Source organism: Ylistrum balloti, unplaced genomic scaffold, assembly GCF_031769215.1.
Source record: "Ylistrum balloti isolate Yb309-2 unplaced genomic scaffold, AGI_CSIRO_Ybal_v1 Utg370964, whole genome shotgun sequence".
Classification (NCBI taxonomy): domain Eukaryota; kingdom Metazoa; phylum Mollusca; class Bivalvia; order Pectinida; family Pectinidae; genus Ylistrum; species Ylistrum balloti.
Window position 1 is genome coordinate 1211819 of NW_026782542.1, and position 20063 is coordinate 1231881.

The window sequence follows — 20063 nt, forward strand, 5'->3', positions numbered from 1 at the left end:
AAAATGAGTGTTGACAATGTTAAACATCTGATGAATGATATCTGATAGTTAAATGTGACTACTGCCAACTAGGAAATGGTCTCCCCACAGCGAAGTAAAACTTGCCAATTCCGCCTAAACCACATTTTGCGCGTAAGAGAGAGAAAGAGAGAGAGGGGGGAGATAGAAAGAGGGAGAGAGAGGGCCGGGGGTAAAGAGAGAGAGAAAGAGAGAGAGAGGGGGGAGGGGGGGAAAGAGAGAGAGAAAGGGGGAGAGAGGGAGAGGGGGGGATGAAATTTATCTTGCCAGTCTTCCTTTATCTTAAAAGGTAAGTTATTATTTATGACTCCATCAATAATACTATTACAGAATATATATTTTGTATGATGTACGTAAATTTTCATATACAGGACAGAGATAAAAAGATTATAAGAATCTTCACAGGGATGCCCACATCGGCACTGCTGAATCTAAGGATATTACCTTTAAAAGGATCAAAGTTGGGTGATCCTGCTTGATTTCTCATGCGACAGTAAAGACTATTTCGTTTCCTAGATCTATTTATAACGACTACCTTGCTGAAATTAATGTAAATCGATATGACACTTTTAAACGTTGGATTTATAACATTGATGTTTAAGTTGTTACAAAGATTCCTTGCTCTGTTGCAAATGTAAGCGAAAGTTTTTTTTTTTTTTTCTTTGAGCAGGTGCGCTGTTTGTAAATTATACGGAGGTATATGTCATATTGTTAACAATATAATGAAATACAGACACTCTTCCTGAGGGATGAGCAGCCAGTTTTTCGATCTATTAGCAACCCAGAAAAATTCTAACAGCATATTCTCTAATGTAAGAGAGTTTGACCCAATGTTGGTTATACAGTTGGTACCCCAAACTTCACAAGTGTATTCAAATTATGGTTGAATTTAAGTTTAAAACAATTCACCCAAAGTGTTTCCTTTGAACACAAGTTTGCGCTTACGAAGAGCTCCATCTGTTTCATTTTATTTACTATATATTCAGCATTTGAATCGCATCTACAATCGTTGGCTATATCAACTCCCTGGTGGTATTTTGATGGAAGCACCATCGAAGTTAAATGAAGGGACAAACGGAAGCTGCAAATGAAAAGAGGCTTATTTCGTGTGAGATTGAAAGACATGAACCATTCTTTGAACCGTAATTCAGGTTTTTTAATATTAGGTCTTTCTTCTATTTTTAATTGATTAAGTCACGAGAGAAATAAGAAAGTATCATCAACGAAAAGTCTTGACGTGGAGAACTGCTAATATATCATTTAATAATGTAAATAAAAATCCAAGAGCTGAACCGTCATGCTATATTCTAATTTATTCGAAAATTGGCATGGTTCAAAATATGCACTTAACTTGATACTCTTACGCAGTGGATGTTCTCTGTGAAGTAAAAGACACTTTTCCTGAACATTTGATCTTTTTCACATTTGTACATTTCCAGGAGTTTCCGTATGAAATCAATCTGTCTTTTGTTCTTAGTTTGCAATAATTTCATCGAATTTGTGATTTAGAAATCTGTTGACATGGCAGTGCTTATTTTGTTGTCATGTTGGTATCTACCTTTTCTTAAACAGCGTTTCTAGTTGTATATTGATTTTATCTATACAGCTCATTTTTTCATACCATTTATAGCACATGTTGAGGAATAAATTCTGGTGAAAGATTATATATTAGCAGTTGTTAAGTATGGTAGGTGACCATGCAAAATTTGATATTACTTAAATTTTACAATTTCTATTTTTTCCCCATGGGTACAGGCGCCAAACTTTCAGTATTCCGAAATGATCATTTTTAAAAGGCACTCTGAATCAGTATTATGTACTTGGTGTTCACAAGCAGTAGGTATTTTCCGTCGATCATAAATGTCTCTTACCAAAAGAAAAACAGATTTTTGACAGCAGTTATTTTTCCATTAAAGGGAGGTAATTAGAACCGGAAATCCTGTCTGGAGGACTATTGGGGAGTAGCCGTCATCATTTGCCGCGAACCTCCTTCCTGTTCCGTCGACAGACGTAGGGGGTCTGTACCATGTGACCACGTATAGCATGACAGCGAGAGTCGATTACCGGTAATTTTCCATGACCTAAACTAGCCTTACGCCGGTATCGACTAGAAGCTTACATCCATTTTGTTTCTTCCATGGCCTTTTTTGAAACGACTCCAATTCCGGGTCATACAAATGTCTGCCAAATATTTCGTGTCATCACTTCATGTGGATCAATCATACCACAATCGGATTACGTCATTAATACCGACACAATTTTATCATTTGTCAAATAATGATAGCGGGATGTAAACAATCCATATCAACTTCCATTTTATAGCAAAAGGAAAACATATGAGAAAATCAATCAATCACCTCTGTGTTATGAGGACAGAGTTATTGCAATATTCATGATGATTGGTTGAAAACTATTACACGCGAATAATTATTACTCTGTTCACAACACACAGAGGCAAAAGAGAACATTTATCCAAATTGCCGAGCGCTATATTCCATAGGTGTATACAGAATGTTCTGTCCAATTTCGTTAAAAAAAAACATCGCTTTTATTTACATTTATGCTGAATGAATGTCATCTTGCTATTTTCGGTATTTAGATGATGCCGTTTTCTCATTCCCGGTTTGGTACATTCGTTTATTTTGCGTAAATCTCGCGGATATAACGCAGAAACAATGCAAGGTTAAGTAATGCAGCGTTGTACAATAACAAACAATGGGCCAATCCATCTCAAGGTGAAGAGTTATGTGTCTCTATTTTTAAAAAAAATACACAGCAGATCAAAACAAACGACTGACGCAGCTTGTTTTAACACAAAATTTAAGTCACATTTGGATGTTTCAGGCATCACAAAACCATCTTTATGATCCTCAAGGTGTTTGAGACTTGAAATCTTCAAAAGTAGTTTGGAACTAATTTTATTTCATAGTGGTGTTGTAGTGCAACTATAATCTGTTTAGGAAAAGTGATTAAAGGCAATATGTGTAAGCAATGACATCTTGACAGAATTTTAACCAAAGACGGCACACATTTGGGAAACTATTGTCTGGTTAAACTTCACACGGAGATCCGGTCATGACGACGAAGGTCGTTTGTTTTAAAATACGTAAAACAAAAGGAAATACTCGCTGTTCAGTATGATTCGCGCAGTGTCCGTTTGTCAAACCTGTCGCAAAAATGAAACGCCGCTTCATAATATCTTTCATCATTGGTAGCCCACGGTAGTCTTGTTTTTTTAAGTAGAGTTTGTGGTCGGGTGGCGCAGTGGTAACGCGTTCGCCTTTCATCTAGGTGTCCTGGGTTCGATTCCCGTGAAGGACGTGGACAGGTGAGGGGTTACCTACACGACCTCGTGGGTTTTCCTCGGGAACTTCGGTTACCTCTCAGTGTAAGACCTTTTTGGCGCTCCCATCCAGGCCAACAAGATGATTGATATAAGCATAGAGCTTGCTTCGCGTTTGTTGTAATATAAAAAGGTGAAGAGAAGTGTTCCTAACACTGCCCCTTTTGAGGCACTCCAGAGACGACATGTTCCCTTGTGAGGCATGTTCCCTTGTGAGGCACGTCAGAGACGACATGTTCCCTTGTGAGACACTCCAGAGACGACATGTTCCCTTGTGAGGCACGTCAGAGGCTACATGTTCCCTTGTGAGGCACTCCAGAGACGATATGTTCCCTTGTGAGACACTCCAGAGACGACATGTTCCCTTGTGAGGCACTCCAGAGACGACATGTTCCCTTGTGAGGCACGTCAGAGACGACATATTCCCTTGTGAGGCACTCCAGAGACGACATGTTCCCTTGTGAGGCACGTCAGAGACGACATATTCCCTTGTGAGGCACTCCAGAGACGACATGTTCCCTTGTGAGGCACGTCAGAGACGACATATTCCCTTGTGAGGCACTCCAGAGACGACATGTTCCCTTGTGAGGCACGTCAGAGGCTACATGTTCCCTTGTGAGGCACTCCAGAGACGACATGTTCCCTTGTGATGCACTCCAGAGACGACATGTTCCCTTGTAAGGCACGTCAGAGGCTACATGTTCCCTTGTGAGGCACGTCAGAGACGACATGTTCCCTCGTGAGGCACTAAAGACAAACACTTTGAAACAGTATTTCTACATACACATGATCCTACTTCTCTGGCCTTGTTCTTTTAATAAATGATTCAAGGTTAAGAGTGATAATCCGATTCAGAATATTGGGCACGCTTTGTCTTTACAGGTGTTTTAGCATTTGTCGACAGATTATATGCTCCACACATTAACAGGGCGGCAGATATTAGTAAAATTGGGTGTTGATGTACCGCAACATGTTTGTCGCCATTTTAAAAAGCACCATATATGTTTGTATATCTTCAATCAGTTTGAAGTTCTACGAAGTCGATATTTTAAGTATTTTGTAAGTTCTATGTGATCTTTCGTGTTTTATAATTTTGTGAAGAGTCTAATTTTAAGTATCACGCTGCTTGCTTGAAATCAAACGCATGGGAAAAAGAACGAAATCTAGCCAGTTACCCCATTTAAGTATTTTTCATTTTCTACTATATATTTCTTTAATAATTTCCGTTATGAAAATGTTTTGAACCATTCAGTCGATGTTTTAAATATTTTGTGAGTTCTAAGTATATTTCTTTCACGTATGCTTGGAGAATTCTGCATGGTGTTACATTTGGCCGTGATGCTACCGATATATTGACATTACGGAGTAGTATGTAGCACCGTTTGGATCCACTTGGAGGCGAACGACAGTTTTCTGTTCACAATTCGTTGTGTCTGGTATGTTGCTTTATTCGTAGATGGTGAATGCTGAGTTAAACAGTTGAATTAACATAGCCGCCTTTGTATGACTAATGATAGTAAATTTGCTTTCAAGTGGACTGCTCCACTTTAGTCCTTTTTATTTGATTTTTTTCCCAAATTGTTCATTGTTACTTTTTCCTTTGGTTCCTTTTTTATGTTCACCTTGTTCTCATTTGAGAAAATGACATTACCTACTTGGATTGACCTTGGTTTACATGGCGGTGTCGTCGGTGAAACGGAAGACGCTTACTCTTTCGAAACATCTTGTCTCTTTCTCCTTGTACTTGATTTAGGAGTATTCATGTAAATCTTTCTTTTGTTCACATTTTACCATAGTTTTATTGAATCTGAGTTAGGATTATGATTATGTTGACATGTGGGTATTTTCTTGATTTTTTCCGATAACTTTTAGCATGTTGGTGTTGACGTATCAAATTCTGCTCTCCTGATGTGTTTCCTGTATTTCTTTTGACTGGTCTAGAGTTTTCTAGTTATCAAATAATTAGGTTAGCTGGTATAGCCTTTCCCGTTTTTAATCATTTTCCGCTCTTCAATTTTCGTGCATAGAAATCTATTTCGCGTTTTAATTGTGTAGATGGTGTCTATGCTCTGGAGAAGTCTTTGCATCATTTTGATGTTCTTGTTCCACTCATGTCGTGTTTTAGCGATGTCGTCTTTCAGTTGGCGCTATGATACACGTTAATATTGTTAGAACGTCCTTGCTGGTGAGGAAATGTTCTAAGGGACCATTTGATAAGACATGGGTTACATATGAGTGATGTGTTCCTGTTGTAGTGTTGCTAATTAGACTTTGTGTTTCTTCGTCCTGTCCATCCCCTTTTACTGTCATGTTGTTCCAACAAATACCAGGATTTTTGAAGTTTAAACCAATATTCATATACTTATTTTAAGTATATTTTACATGTTAGGTGTATAAATATGCTTCACAGTCGATGAGTGTCAAAAACGACATTGATGAAATTAATTTAAATATTGGCAAAATAACATCTACAATGAAAGCAATATATTTACTCTATTCTGTGAGACAACTTGACTCTCAGTATAAAACTGCATTCACAATATTTTTCTCAATAGTTCTTTATGTAACCCTGACAAAATCACACGTACGAATGTAGACATCATAATTAACGTTTAAAACAATTGGATCATCTTTTTGATAAACTTGATAAACTGATGTTTTACTTATTTTTAAATCACTCTGGATTTATCTCAATCGCTAAATGGGCTTCAAAATTTAGGACGTTTGCGTCACTGACGGGTCCTAGAAGGACGAAAAATTGTATGGTGCAGTATAATTCTTGTAGCGTTTGAGAAAATCCGGAATATTTGTGATAAAAATTTCAGATTTTATCTTATATGCATAATTGTTCAGCAACATTATATAAAAATTATTTCTTAGTATTGATGCCTTGAGGAAGTAGAAATTTTTATTTAATAGAATTGACTCGTCATTAATATTTTAAAGGGACTAAACGGATAGATATCTGTTTCATAACTGATAAAAAAAGTATTATATCATTTAAATACCTGTTAAAATAGTGTACTTTCTGTTAGATATGATGTTTTTAAAATTTGTATAACCAATTTATTAACAACGTCAATTAATCAAAATAAACGACCCAATGCTAATTCATATCATTATCGTCTTTTTAGAGAGTGTAAAAAATGTGTTTGCGCGTGCAATTTTATATCCATATTAATTCGAATTCATTTATTTCGCTCATGGCGTGAAACAAGATGTAATTTTACAAATTAAGAATTGAAACATTGTTGGCTAATTAAGTTTTACATAATTGTACATATTAAGAAATCCTCAAAACGACGGGTTAAAACGAGGCTCCGAAAGGTCGCGTGATGAAATCAACTATCTCCGATCAAATCAGCGATTTGTAGTAGACACAACAGCGAGTGTCGACTAGCGTTAGTTTGAAGCTGGTGATCTTTATCAATTTCTCCCAGAGAGTGCTATAATTTTGCAAGAGTCTAATTTTAAGTATTGCAATGCTTGCTTGAAATCAAACGCACGGGAAGAAATAACCATTAACCCCCTTCAAATATTTTTTTTATTTTTTACTATATATTTCTTTAATAATTTCTGCTATGAAAATTTTCTGAACCACTCAGAAATGCCATTGATCTGACATGTAAATTTATCTGTAAAATGTTAAAAGGGATGTTCAAAATATTTTTTGAAATGTTAAATGAACACCTATTGTCCAAATTCTAACAGAAATTTGATTTATCCCTTCATACCTTGCACAACAAGGGGTTAGGTTGGCCTTGCGAAGTCTTGATCTACAATGTGAGGATGTCACCTGTGTATAAAGATTCCTTCTTATTCTCAACTGTGGCATTTTGTTGATAAATGTATCTAGTGGCAGAAAAACATTTCCGTTTATTTCTATCTATGTCTATTCCTGTTAAGGAAACTCTGCAACGTTGCTTGAATACAGAAAGTGGTGTTACCAAATTAGTCTTCCTGATGGTTCGCACGGCTATTTTCTCCCGTCCGACGCGGCACAAGGGAAGTAACTCTGATATCAACCGGAATGATTTAATTGCGGGCAGAAAAAGCCAACAATCAATGATAAATGTTTTCCTGTATCTTTGCTTAAAGTTTTATCGGCATTGCTTTCCTTTTCAGAGTTACTTAGAGATGGCTGAGTGATATACCAACTGAGAAGTACATTAGGACGTTGTTTTTGAATAAACCCAAACAAAAAAGATCAATCTTCAACATTTCACAGACGTCACCACCTGATTCCGTGGGGAAAATGGTTTGCCGTTTTCCTTAAGCTCACACGGGGTTCAATTTCTACAACCGACAATCAACATGGCCGTGCCATATCTTTAGATGTAGAGCACGTAAAAATGTCTCAGTCGAAGGCTTTCATTCCGACACTTTATCAGTTTGTATATAACTATAACTATTATGTAGCTATTTTAAACGCTAAAATAAAAAGTGTCATCTTTGATATCCCCAAGCACAACTGTATGACGTTTCTTAACAATAAATAGATATAACACGTTGGGGTTTACATCGGGTACCCGTAAGCCGTACCATGACTAAAAAACATATAGAAACGAAATTATCAAATAACTTGAGGTCCTCTTCACAAACTTCTATAAATATTTCTAAAATCAAACAATGTTTTTTTTTCATTATCACTATCTTACATCAGCGGAATAGTAAAAATCGAGAAAAAATCTTCAGGCTCCACTCAACCGTGAAAATTTGCGACTTCTATCTTATTTCTGTGAATATAAGGTTTGATGTAAGATTTGTTTTGATTTCAAATCTGAATTCTATCTATCTGATTGTAAAATATATGTTTCATTCAGAAGAAACGCTTAATCCACATCGCATTTTGTCTTATGATCGTTTGATTACCTCTGTTTCCGATCACTTGATAGACTAAAATTAGTCCTTAATTCGAGCTGTGTCATATAGCGGGAATCCACTTGTCCGTCCATCAAAATGACAGAATAAAAATGTCTCACATAACTTGTACGTTCTCAAGAAAGTTGAGAGAAATGCTGAAATGATGTGAATACTGGATGGACGCCATAAAAATAACTACCCATGATATCAAGATGCGTGTAATTTCTATACTGTGTGTACAAACATGTATGTATTGCAAATCTGCACGACGAATACCTGGACGCTTTAATATGTATGTAAACCGGAGGCCATATCCAAAGATACAGACCTATAAATAAGAATAGAGGTATCGGGGAAAAAATATCAAATATTTATAACAATTTTGAATTCTAATATAGTAAAGGTTCCAAAGTAATAATAATTTCTTGGTTTCTGTTTCTCACTTTTATGGAACTAGAGAAGACGTTTGAAATAACATGTTCAAGATGGCGACCATAGAAGCCACATTGGATTTTAATCCCGATTCGGAGAACAACACATTTGAAAGAGCAAATCAGGTAAGTTTGAGGTCAGTCAATAAAGAAGTTTTCAACGAAATGCTCTCAATTTTGATTAATGTTATAAATGTCTGGATGCTTTTTAGGCTAGCCTATTGCGACGGCCTTTCAGACAAATTTCACCGATCCTGGCCTTCTCATTGGCTGAAATATCGATAAGAGTTAGAGACCTCTAGCGACATTTTTTTGCGTAAATAATGCCGCGATCTTTCATTAATGTATCAACACTACAGTGAACAATGATATTTAATAATAGAGACACGTTATCGTTAGGACAAAGAATATACGGTAACGGCACATACGAACCAGCACGCTGTATCCCCTCCACGGTCGCCGTGAGGGGATAATAAAACATGTACTGATATAGATATCGGACACCGTTTTGTCAAAGGTTGGATAGAATTGATAGTGAATAGTCCCAAATATGAATTTATTGTCCAACAGCTGTTGATTTGTTGAACTGTCAGATTGATATCTTTTTAAAGTCACTGTGATTTTAGAGGAAATGACTATCAATTTCTACTAACCATTGTTTTACGCTCACCAAGTTTTGAACGGATTATCGAAAAAAAAAATTACACTATGCTTAGTACTATGTGTTTACGACGCTAGGAACCTTTCATGTAAGTACGCTGGTGGTTATGTAATATTCGGTATCAAATTACATCTCATCTTGCAAAACATATAACTCAACATTAAAATACTTTTATAAAGAAAATCTTGTAGGAGTCACCACTCATATGAGATTTTATGAAACAAGTCTTAGAATGTTTCCTTCATTGAGATTCTCGTGAGATGAAATACAAAATTCATGACGTGTTACAAATATACCAAATGAAATTGAAACGAATACATTATTCTGTTTATCACATAATTAGATATTTTTACAAACATTCGACTTATACAGTATCTTAATTGGAAATAATTTCATTCTTTATTTTTCGTTACGTCACGTTTTGACGTCACGTTTGTAAAATTTGGAGGCTTCAGCCAGACAGTCCCGCAAGGTTATATTACACGTATGTTAATAAAAATGTGTTATGGTTGTAATACACTGTGATATATGGTAGATTAGATCAAACATGTTTTACATAGAAACTTTCTTAGAATTTTATAAAACTCTGTAACTCATACAAGAAACATTAAACATGAATGGGTGGTAGGGTGGCGCAGTGGAAACGTGTTCGCCTTTTTCCAACCACTTTGTGGTTCGATTCCAAGAACTGACGTGAAAAGGTAAGGGTCACCTGCCCGACCAAGTGGGTATTCCCCGCATACCCCGGATTCCTCCCACAATAAGGCCCCTCGCGCGCTTACATCCAGGCCAACGAGTGTGAATATGTTGAAAATAATTCGTTTCGCAATTGTTTTAAAGTAAATAAAGTTTATAGTTTTCATTGAACATATAATATAATGTAAATAGTAAACATATACTATATCTGTGTGTGTGTGTGTGTGTGTGTGTGTGTGTGTGTGTGTGTGTGTGTGTGTGTGTGTGTGTGTGTGTGTGTGTGTGTGTGTGTGTGTGTGTGTGTGTGTGTGTGTGTGTGTGTGTGTGTGTGTGTGTGTGTGTGTGTGTGTCTGTGTGTGTGTGTGTGTGTGTGTGTGTGTGTGTGTGTGTGTGTGTGTGTGTGTGTGTGTGTGTGTGTGTGTGTGTGCATGTGTGTGTGCGGTGTGTGTGTGTGTGTGTGTGTGTAAAACCATCATGGGGTAAGGGGCTCCAATATTTCCATGACAAACGCGATATAATTCTACATACAGATGAGTCTGGTTTAAAACTCAATACTGTATTCTTAAAGATGTGCGGTGGCACAAGTTTGTTTCACAAGACCAGGTGAGGATCGAATGGGTTTTAAATATTATAGAACAAATTATGAACAATAAGTACGTTCGTATCTGTCGCTACACAATGGACTTCTTGACAATGACACAAGCTGTTTATTTAAAAAAAAAAAAAGCAGCAGTATTATATTTCTGAAAATTTCCGGTCGTATGTCATGTACTTAACTGAACTAGCTTGCATGTATTCTCCGAAAACCAGAAAAGCGAAACCACTATGACGATATATCAGTGTGTATCCAATGTAGCTGATCAGCTTACGAAGCACTTTAGTATATGTGTGCTGCCTTCCATGTGTGTCCTACCGTGACCCGTATACACGTATACAATCACACGTAGTTGATCAACGACACCTACAAATTTAAAACATCGGTGCCCGGTTTATGTCCATACTAACAGTAAGTAGATTTTTACGTATGTTCTACTTAATCATTTAGGTCAGAAAGAGTGGCGAATCCTCGCCTATATGTTTACACTACATACATTGTAAACAAGTCAGCACCACACGTGTGTGTAACATAAATACACACGTTTATATAATACAGGGGACTGTCGAGGTTTTATAATCAATATATATGTTTACAGCCATCATAGAAAAATAAATAAAACGTATTGCAGTAGAAATGAAAGTCATTAAGCCTGACCTTGACAGTAAACATGTGTTGTGCATTCACATGTTCCTATTTCCGGAAAAACCTCATCCATGATCTCGGAATTTCCATGTTGTGAAAATACATTGCACTTTGTCTGTCATAGTAATTGACGAGGATTTGAAGAGGCGACCTGTTGTGGAGGAGTGAGAGAGTCTACCTTGGTATGTAAAGCGCTTTAAATGAGTATACCAACACTTTATCAAGGTATAAATGTGAAGTATGTCTGCTACACACTAGGCACTGTATGTCAATCACTGTGCTTCTGTACACAAGCTTGTGACGTCATTTAAATCCGGTGTGCCCCACCTTCTGTTTATCATAATGTATTTACTTTGATACGAAACACTTTAGTATGTGTGTGCTTTAAGTTGAGCATAGTTGATCAAGGAATTGAATTTAGGAGTATATTGTGAATGTATTTATGTGCAAAGAAACGATCCGTCTCATGAAGTGTTTAATCTCAACTAAAGTTGCCTTACTGAAGATCAGCGCGATTTTTAATAAAAGAAAAATTATCTAGAGAGCCAGTTCTTTAAAAACCTCTTCCTCTGTAGGAATGTATCGATATTGCCTGTGTGTTGACGCTTAGGTATACTGATTGTGTTTACGCTGTGATATATTGCCTGTGTATTGTCGCTGTGATATGTTCTCTGTGTGTTGACACTGTGGTATATTGACTATGTGTTGACGCTGTGATATGTTCACTGTGTGTTGACACTGTGGTATATTGACTGTGTGTTGACGCTGTGATATATTGCCTGTGTGTTGACGCTGTGGTATATTGCCTGTGTATTAACGCTGTGGTATATTACCTGTGTATTAACGCTGTGGTATATTGCCTGTGTGTTGACGCTGTGGTATATTGCCTGTGTGTTGACGCTGTGATATATTGCCTGTGTGTTGACGCTGTGATATATTGCCTGTGTGTTGACGCTGTGATATATTGCCTGTGTGTTGACGCTGTGATATATTGCCTGTGTGTTGACGCTGTGATATATTGCCTGTGTGTTGACGCTGTGATATATTGCCTGTGTGTTGACGCTGTGATATATTGCCTGTGTGTTGACGCTGTGATATGATTGACTGTGTGTTGAGGCTGTGGTATATTGCCTGTATGATCACAATGTGATATATTGCCTATGTTTTGACACTGTGGTATATTGCTTGTATGATCGCAATGTGATATATTGCCTATGTTTTGACGCTGTGGTATATTGCCTGTGTGTTGACAATGTGATATATTGCCTGTGTGTTGATGCTGTGATATATTGCCTGTGTGTTGACGCTGTGATATATTGACTGTGTTGACGCTGTGGTATATTGCCTGTGTGATGACAATGTGATATATTGCCCATGTTTTGACGCTGTGATATATTGCGTTTGTGTTGACGCTGTGGTATATTTCCTGTTTGTTGACGCTGTGGTATATTGCCTTACCTGTGTGTGTGTGACGCTGTGATATATTGCCTGTGTGTTGACGCTGTGGTATATTGCTGTGTGTTGACGCTGTGGTATATTGCCTGTGTGTTATGTGATATATTGCCTGTGTGTTGACGCTGTGATATATTGCCTGTGTGTTGACACTGATATATTGCCTGTGTGTTGACGCTGTGATGTATTACCTTTGTTGACGCTGTGATATATTGCCTCTGTGTTGACACTGTGATATATTGCCTGTGTGTTGACGCTGTGATATATTGCCTGTGTGTTGACGCTGTGGTATATTGCCTGTGTGTTGACGCTGTGGTATGTAGCCTGTGTGTTGACACTGTGATATATTGCCTGTGTGTTGACGCTGTGATATATTGCCTGTGTGTTGACGCTGTGATATATTGCCTGTGTGTTGACGCTGTGATATTACCTGTGTGTTGACGCTGTGATATATTGCCTGTGTGTTGACGCTGTGATATATTGCCTGTGTGTTGACGCTGTGATATATTGCCTGTGTGTTGACGCTGTGATATATTGCCTGTGTGTTGACGCTGTGATATATTGCCTGTGTGTTGACGCTGTGGTATATTACCTGTGTATTGACGCTGTGGTATATTGCCTGTGTGATCACAATGTGATATATTGCCTGTGTGTTGACGCTGTGATATATTGACTGTGTGTTGACAATGTGATATATTGACTGTGTGTTGACGCTGTGATATATTGACTTTGGTGTGTTTTGACGCTGTGATATATTGCGTTTGTGTTGACGCTGTGGTATATTTCCTGTTTGTTGACGCTGTGGTATATTGCCTTTTTGTTTACGCTGTGGTATATTGCGTGTGTGTTGACGCTGTGATATATTGACTGTGTGATGACGCTGTGGTATATTGCCTGTGTGTTAACGCTGTGGTATATTGCCTGTGTGTTGACGCTGTGGTATATTGCCTGTGTGTTGACGCTGTGATATATTGACTGTGTGTTGACGCTGTGATATATTGCCTGTGTGTTGACGCTGTGGTATATTGCCTTTTTGTTTACGCTGTGGTATATTGCGTGTGTGTTGACGCTGTGATATATTGCCTGTGTGTTGACACTGTGATATATTGTCTGTGTGTTGACGCTATGGTATATTGCCTGTGTGTTGACGCTGTGGTATATTGCCTGTGTGTTGACGCTGTGATATATTGCCTGTGTGTTGACGCTGTGATATATTGCCTGTGTGTTGACGCTGTGGTATATTGCCTGTGTGTTGACGCTGTGATATATTGCCTGTGTGTTGACGCTGTGATATGCTGTGATATATTGCCTGTGTGTTGACTGTGATATATTGCCTGTGTGTGTGTGTGACATATGCTGTAATATGTGATATATTGCTGTGTGTTGTGTGTTGCCTGTGTGTTGACGCTGTGATATATTGCCTGTGTGTTGACGCTAAGGTATATTGACTGTGTGTTGACAATGTGAGATATTGCCTGTGTGTTGACGCTGTGGTATATTACCTGTGTGTTGACGCTGTGATATATTGCCTGTGTGTTGACGCTGTGATATATTGCCTGTGTGTTGACGCTGTGATATATTGACTGTGTGTTGACGCTGTGATATAATGACTGTTGACAATGTGATATATTGTCTGTGTGTTGACGCTGTGATATATTGCCTGTGTGTTGACACTGTGATATATTGCCTGCGTGCCTGTGTGTCGCTGTGATATATTGACGTGTGTGATATATTGCCTGTGTGTTGTGTGTTGACGCTGTGGATATATTGACTGTGTGTTGACTGTGTGATATTCTGACTGTGTTGACTCTGTGATATATTGCCTGTGTGTTGACGCTGTGATATATTGCCTGTGTTGACGCTGTGGTATATTGCCTGTGTGTTGACGCTGTGGTATATTGCCTGTGTGTTGACGCCGTGGTATATTGCCTGTGTGTTGACGCTGTGGTATATTGACTGTGTGATGACGCTGTGGTATATTGCCTGTGTGTTAACACTGTGATATATTGCCTGTGTGTTGACGCTGTGGTATGTAGCCTGTGTGTTGACACGGTGCCTGTGTATATGTGCCTGTGTGTGTGTGTTATACTGTGTGTTGATACTGTGATATATTGCCTGTGTGTTGACGCGCCTGTGTGTTGACGCTGTGATATATTGCCTGTGTGTTGACGCTGTGATATATTGCCTGTGTGTTGATTGCCTGTGTGTTGACACTGTGGTATATTGCCTGTGTGTTGACGCTGTGATATATTGACTGTGTGATGACGCTGTGGTATATTGCCTGTGTGTTGACGCTGTGATATATTGCCTGTGTGTTGACGCTGTGGTATATTGCCAGTGTGTTGACAATGTGATATATTGCCTGTGTGTTGACGCTGTGATATATTGACTGTGTGATGCAGCTGTGGTATATTGCCTGTGTGTTAACGCTGTGGTATATTGCCTGTGTGTTGACAATGTGATATATTGCCTGTGTGTTGACGCTGTGGTATATTGCCTGTGTGTTGACGCCGTGGTATATTGCCTGTGTGTTGACGCTGTGGTATACTGAATGTGTAAATGATGTGACACAATACTTTTGCCACGAAGCTGTGGTATACTGACAGTGTGTTGAAGGCATGTTATCTGTTATTATTATCATATTATTGCTAAGGCATATTATCTCATTAATCGACGCTGTGGCATGCTGTTTGTAGACACGAGTAGATATTGATAAATACACACAGAGTGATTGATAAGTTTCATCTACGGACCATGCAACGCAAGTGTAAATATTAGTAAATATAACATCGGTTTCACAATGCATACTGCACTGAACATCTCTAAATATAGCAAACCGATGTAAGTAGTCATATTTTATCAAATTTGTAGATTTACGATGGAAGCTCCAATCTCCATGGAGCCTGAAGAGGAAAAGAAAGTGTTTATATCCTACAGTAGCGATGATTTACATATAGTGAGGATGATACAAGGCCGCTTAAAGGAAAAGGGTATGTTTTGTTGTATCCCTTACAAAACATGTTGATGTAATTTATGAATTATACACAACGAATATAGTATACTGTTAATCATTTATATTTATTTTCACGTTAATAGGCCAGGAAAGGTAATCGTGAATTCAAGTTCCTTGCGATTTTTTGTACCAAGAAACATTTGATGGTATCCATGCTGATTCAAAGTCCATATATCTAAAAGCCCATCACTCGCGAATTTAAAGTCAAAATCATGAAAGTTAGCAACCGCCAAGGAATAAAAACGATTGCATAATATAACAGATATACCAATTCTGTTTTTTTATAGACATGTCCTGTGTTGTTGTTTTTGTTGATGATGTTGTTGTTGTTAATGTTAATGTTGTTGTTGTTGTTGTCGTCGTCGTCATTGTTGTTGTTCTTGTTGTTGTCGTCGTCGTCGTCATTGTTGTTGTTCTTTTTGTTGTTGTTGTTGTTGTTGTTGTTGTTGTTGTTAATGTTGTTGTTGTTAATGTTGTTGTTGTTGTCGTCGTCGTCATTGTTGTTGTTCTTGTTGTTGTTGTTGTAACCTTGTTTCTCATTTGGGAACTTGACATCATTTACTTGGATTGACCAAGATTTAAGAAAAAATACCTTAGAGATATTTTTGTGCTTTAAATGACTTTTACGGTTTATTTTTGTCATCTTCTGTTTCTAAGGTATCGAATGCTTTGTTGCGAAGGAAATGTGTTATGGGGTTCCAACACTGGGAGGAATTGTAACCGGTCTCTCCACAAGTAGAGCCACCCTCTTTCTTGTAACCCCCAAGGCTTTGAAGAGTTCATGGTTCGCTTTTGAGACCATTCTTACGTTAGAGAAATCCCAACAGCGAGGCCAACTTAACTGTGTGATATTACTCCATGGTGTAACAGAGAACGAGGTATCATATCTATATACACTATTCCGATTGACTTTTATTCTCCGAGGTTTTACTTAATCTGCATGCCAAGTTTTAATTTATTTGAATTCAGAATATTCACAAGTACTTAACTTTATTCTTAAATCATCAGATTATGTACATGTTATTGAATCAATGCACTTCACCATCTAGAATTTGACAGGAAATTATAAAAGTAATTTTTGATAAACTTATCATCGACCAGTCCAGTATAGGAACAGCTACCAAAGTCCAAAGTTAAGTACCAAAATGTGTACTCCCTTTTTTTTTTTTTTTTGTTTATTTTTAGCTTCCCAAGTTTGCTTTGTTTCACATGATTGATAAATATGTGCTGGATTTGGATGTGTTTGGAACATGGAACAAGGAGCAGATCCAGAAGGTCATAGGAACCATTCGAGGTATTAATAAAGACATTAGCCAACACTACACGACTGACAGTATTGGGCTGAATCACATACTTGTTCCAACTAATTTTCCCGTGTAATATGTTTACATATGTCAGTTTTGTAATATATATATAACCTGGATTTTGTTTTCATTGGCTGTGCTGGTCACAATATGATTGTGACGTCATAATCTGGACAACGATGATGCTCGTTACGTGAAAATATTTCAACAGATATCTACGATATGATTTAATCCTCTTCTTTAAATCCTGTCAAAATCTTATTTTTTTGAGATATGTAATAGTTTTTTTTATTTCGGAAAGTCGCCAAGCATGCAAAAATTTAAATCTTAAAAATTTTTCTTAATAACATCTCGTATGAAATGAATGAATTTAATATCCCATATCTTTTATACACTAAATGAATTTAATTTAACCTCGGAAAAAAATGCTCACAAAAAATTGTAATAACAGATTATGTTCTTGTCATAGATGGCCCGTTATTACGAATTACAGCTTACGTCACTTGTAACATCAATGTATTTGTTACATTTCAGAGGCGAAAACAATCACGACTGAACTTCCGGTCGGAAACGTTGCGCACGCACAGGCTTGGTCTCATTACTTTGGGTACCACCATGTTATACATCCATGTATGTATTGAATTCAAGCTAAAATTATAAATTATTAACCATAGGTGGCTCTTTCAGCTTGATATTTAGGAAAAACACAAAAAAGTCATGGAATTAAATATACGTCCATTTTACTGAACCCTCAGCTTTTTGGGGCTCTTTTCATATAAACAAATCGGTAGTTAAGTCTAGATGAGATTTTTCTTAATTGAAATACTGTTGTAATTAGTATATTCATGGGTATATGCATGATTACATAATAATAGTTTATTTATCTATATGTATATTAGTGTACATTTCTCGTATCTATTTATCAAAATATTGAATTTTATTTAAAATTATCACTTATGTCCCTTGGCAGTGCTAGACTGTATAACAAATCTCTCATTGTATGAAACGTATACATCCAAAGGGAGATGACTTGTATAATCTGCCTGTTACCCAATTCCCATTAAATAAATCTTTTTGATTTTATAAAATATTTTTAAATAAAAAAAAAAAAGAAACTAAGCTAAAAAAAAAGTGTCCATTGAGGGTTTGCTTCAATCAAGAGCTTCACTGAACAGCTAGGGTAAAAAAAACAATGTTTGACAGCAGATTATACGTTATACGCAATAAACACCATGGACTAATTTATTGTTTAAGCTTTCTTTCAGACGTCTATCAAGATATACTTTTGTGTTTTAGTCCTTGTATGTTAGTGCTAGTACGCTCCACACTTGTCATTTTTCTGATGAAGGTGACCGTGACGTCATCGAAACGTCACACTCTAATTTTTTACTGGTTAAGACCTCTGTTGTGTTGTGACTAATATACATGATATGATACATGATATATAAACTAGGATTTGTTTATATATAGATCTTGAAGAGAAAATCAAAAAGAGTACCTGGTTTAGGGAAAACAGCAAAAACATGCCAATTGCAGTTTACGAACTTGTTCCAAAGAACTGCATCGTGCCACGTGAAATAAAAGCCAGAAACATCAAGAAAGAGGGAACCCTTGACCCTATCTTTGTAGATATGGGAGGTGTTGTGAAGCGTCCGTACATCCTAAATGTTTACTCCATAGAGGAGGGAGGAGAGGTATCTCATGAATATTAATATATTTGCGAAAAACGCTATGATATCAATAAAATATTTTTAATCAATAAGATATTTGTCAGTATAGTGTTAAATACTGATTAACTGAAAATCTAAAAATAAAGAATAAGTTAATGAAAAGTTAAATTGAAATAATTAAATAATTCTGTTGTGTATTAATTTGATTTATCAGCATTAGGATTCAGTCATACTAGAGTAGAGAGAGGATAATGTTTGACTTTGACACTGATTTTGTGATCGATTTCGTTAAGTTTAAAAATCATCTGTAGAATTGAATATTCATTGTTTTACATGTCTGAATGTCTGCTTGAATAGAAATACTACTGCGTTGCGCAATATCCTAGCGTCCTGGGTGCCATTCAGAAAATGGAAATCTCCCCGTTGGTTGATATGGACGAACAGCACAAGATTCTTCAGGCAGCGCGGTTCTATTATACTCTTCACGCCATACTCACACGCCCGGGGTTTGAGTACCAGTCTCAGGCACGGCTTCTCTGGTTTGATGGTGACTATCAAATAATGTTGACTAATATCGATTTTTTTTTAAGATTGACATAAGAGAAGATTTATTTTTTGCTATTTGATGACAATTACTTCCACAATCATTGATTAAAGCCTAATTACTTGTCCTCATTATAGACGCCGTGGAGGATATGGCGAATGTCTTGCTGGAGGCTGTCAAGAAAGACGTGATGGTAAATTAATAGTTAAAATGTTGACACCAGAATTATTACGTTACAACACTAACATCACTGGCAGCCATGTGCTGCAGTTGAATTCAGGATGTCGCCATTTTTTCTAATCTGTCATTTACTTAATTGTTTTTAGTAGAATTCTTATATATGACATTATAATATTGATTCTAAAAACAATCGATAGGAATTGTGCTAGCATGGATAAAGTTTTGAGCCTATATAGTGCTCTGAAAGAGATGTCGATTATTGAAGAATAGAAAAATAAGACAGTAGCTGTAAAGCAACCGTATTGTTATCATAATGTCACTATACTTTAAGATCAAATGATTCTGTCAGAACAGCATTTTTTGTTAAAAAGCAGCATGATTGCACCATTAACAACTGCAAGGGTTAATTTCAGAGCACACCGTCCGATAGAACCGCGACAGATAGTAGAAAAGTCTTGAAGACGTTAGAGAAGAGAGACTGCCAAGAAAAGGCCTATGATGCGGTTATCCTGCACAACAGTGCCGACCTATACTCACAGAAGATTCACCAAAACATAGTCAACTATCTGGAGAATACAGATGTAAGCCTTCACGAATCTCCATTGAAGGCAGGATCACCACAATTTCAGTGTAAGCATATTTTGTTTA

The 20063-nt window shown here is 37.1% G+C and overlaps 1 protein-coding gene across 2 annotated transcripts in view; it reads left to right on the forward strand.

Moving 5' to 3' along the window:
* Positions 1-10925: 10925 nt before the first annotated feature.
* LOC132559766 (uncharacterized) overlaps positions 10926-20063 on the forward strand; it is a 31895-nt gene continuing 22757 nt past the window's right edge. The window contains exons 1-10 of one of the 2 annotated variants that reach the window (XM_060224392.1): positions 10926-11018; positions 11377-11434; positions 15576-15694; positions 16375-16595; positions 16903-17011; positions 17556-17651; positions 18492-18715; positions 19049-19238; positions 19373-19428; positions 19829-20045. In XM_060224392.1, the coding sequence (XP_060080375.1) occupies positions 15583-15694; positions 16375-16595; positions 16903-17011; positions 17556-17651; positions 18492-18715; positions 19049-19238; positions 19373-19428; positions 19829-20045 (1225 nt within the window). In that variant the 5' untranslated portion in view covers positions 10926-11018; positions 11377-11434; positions 15576-15582. The remainder of the gene's footprint in view (positions 11019-11376; positions 11435-15575; positions 15695-16374; positions 16596-16902; positions 17012-17555; positions 17652-18491; positions 18716-19048; positions 19239-19372; positions 19429-19828; positions 20046-20063) is intronic. The other variant, XM_060224393.1, reaches the window with a different exon arrangement.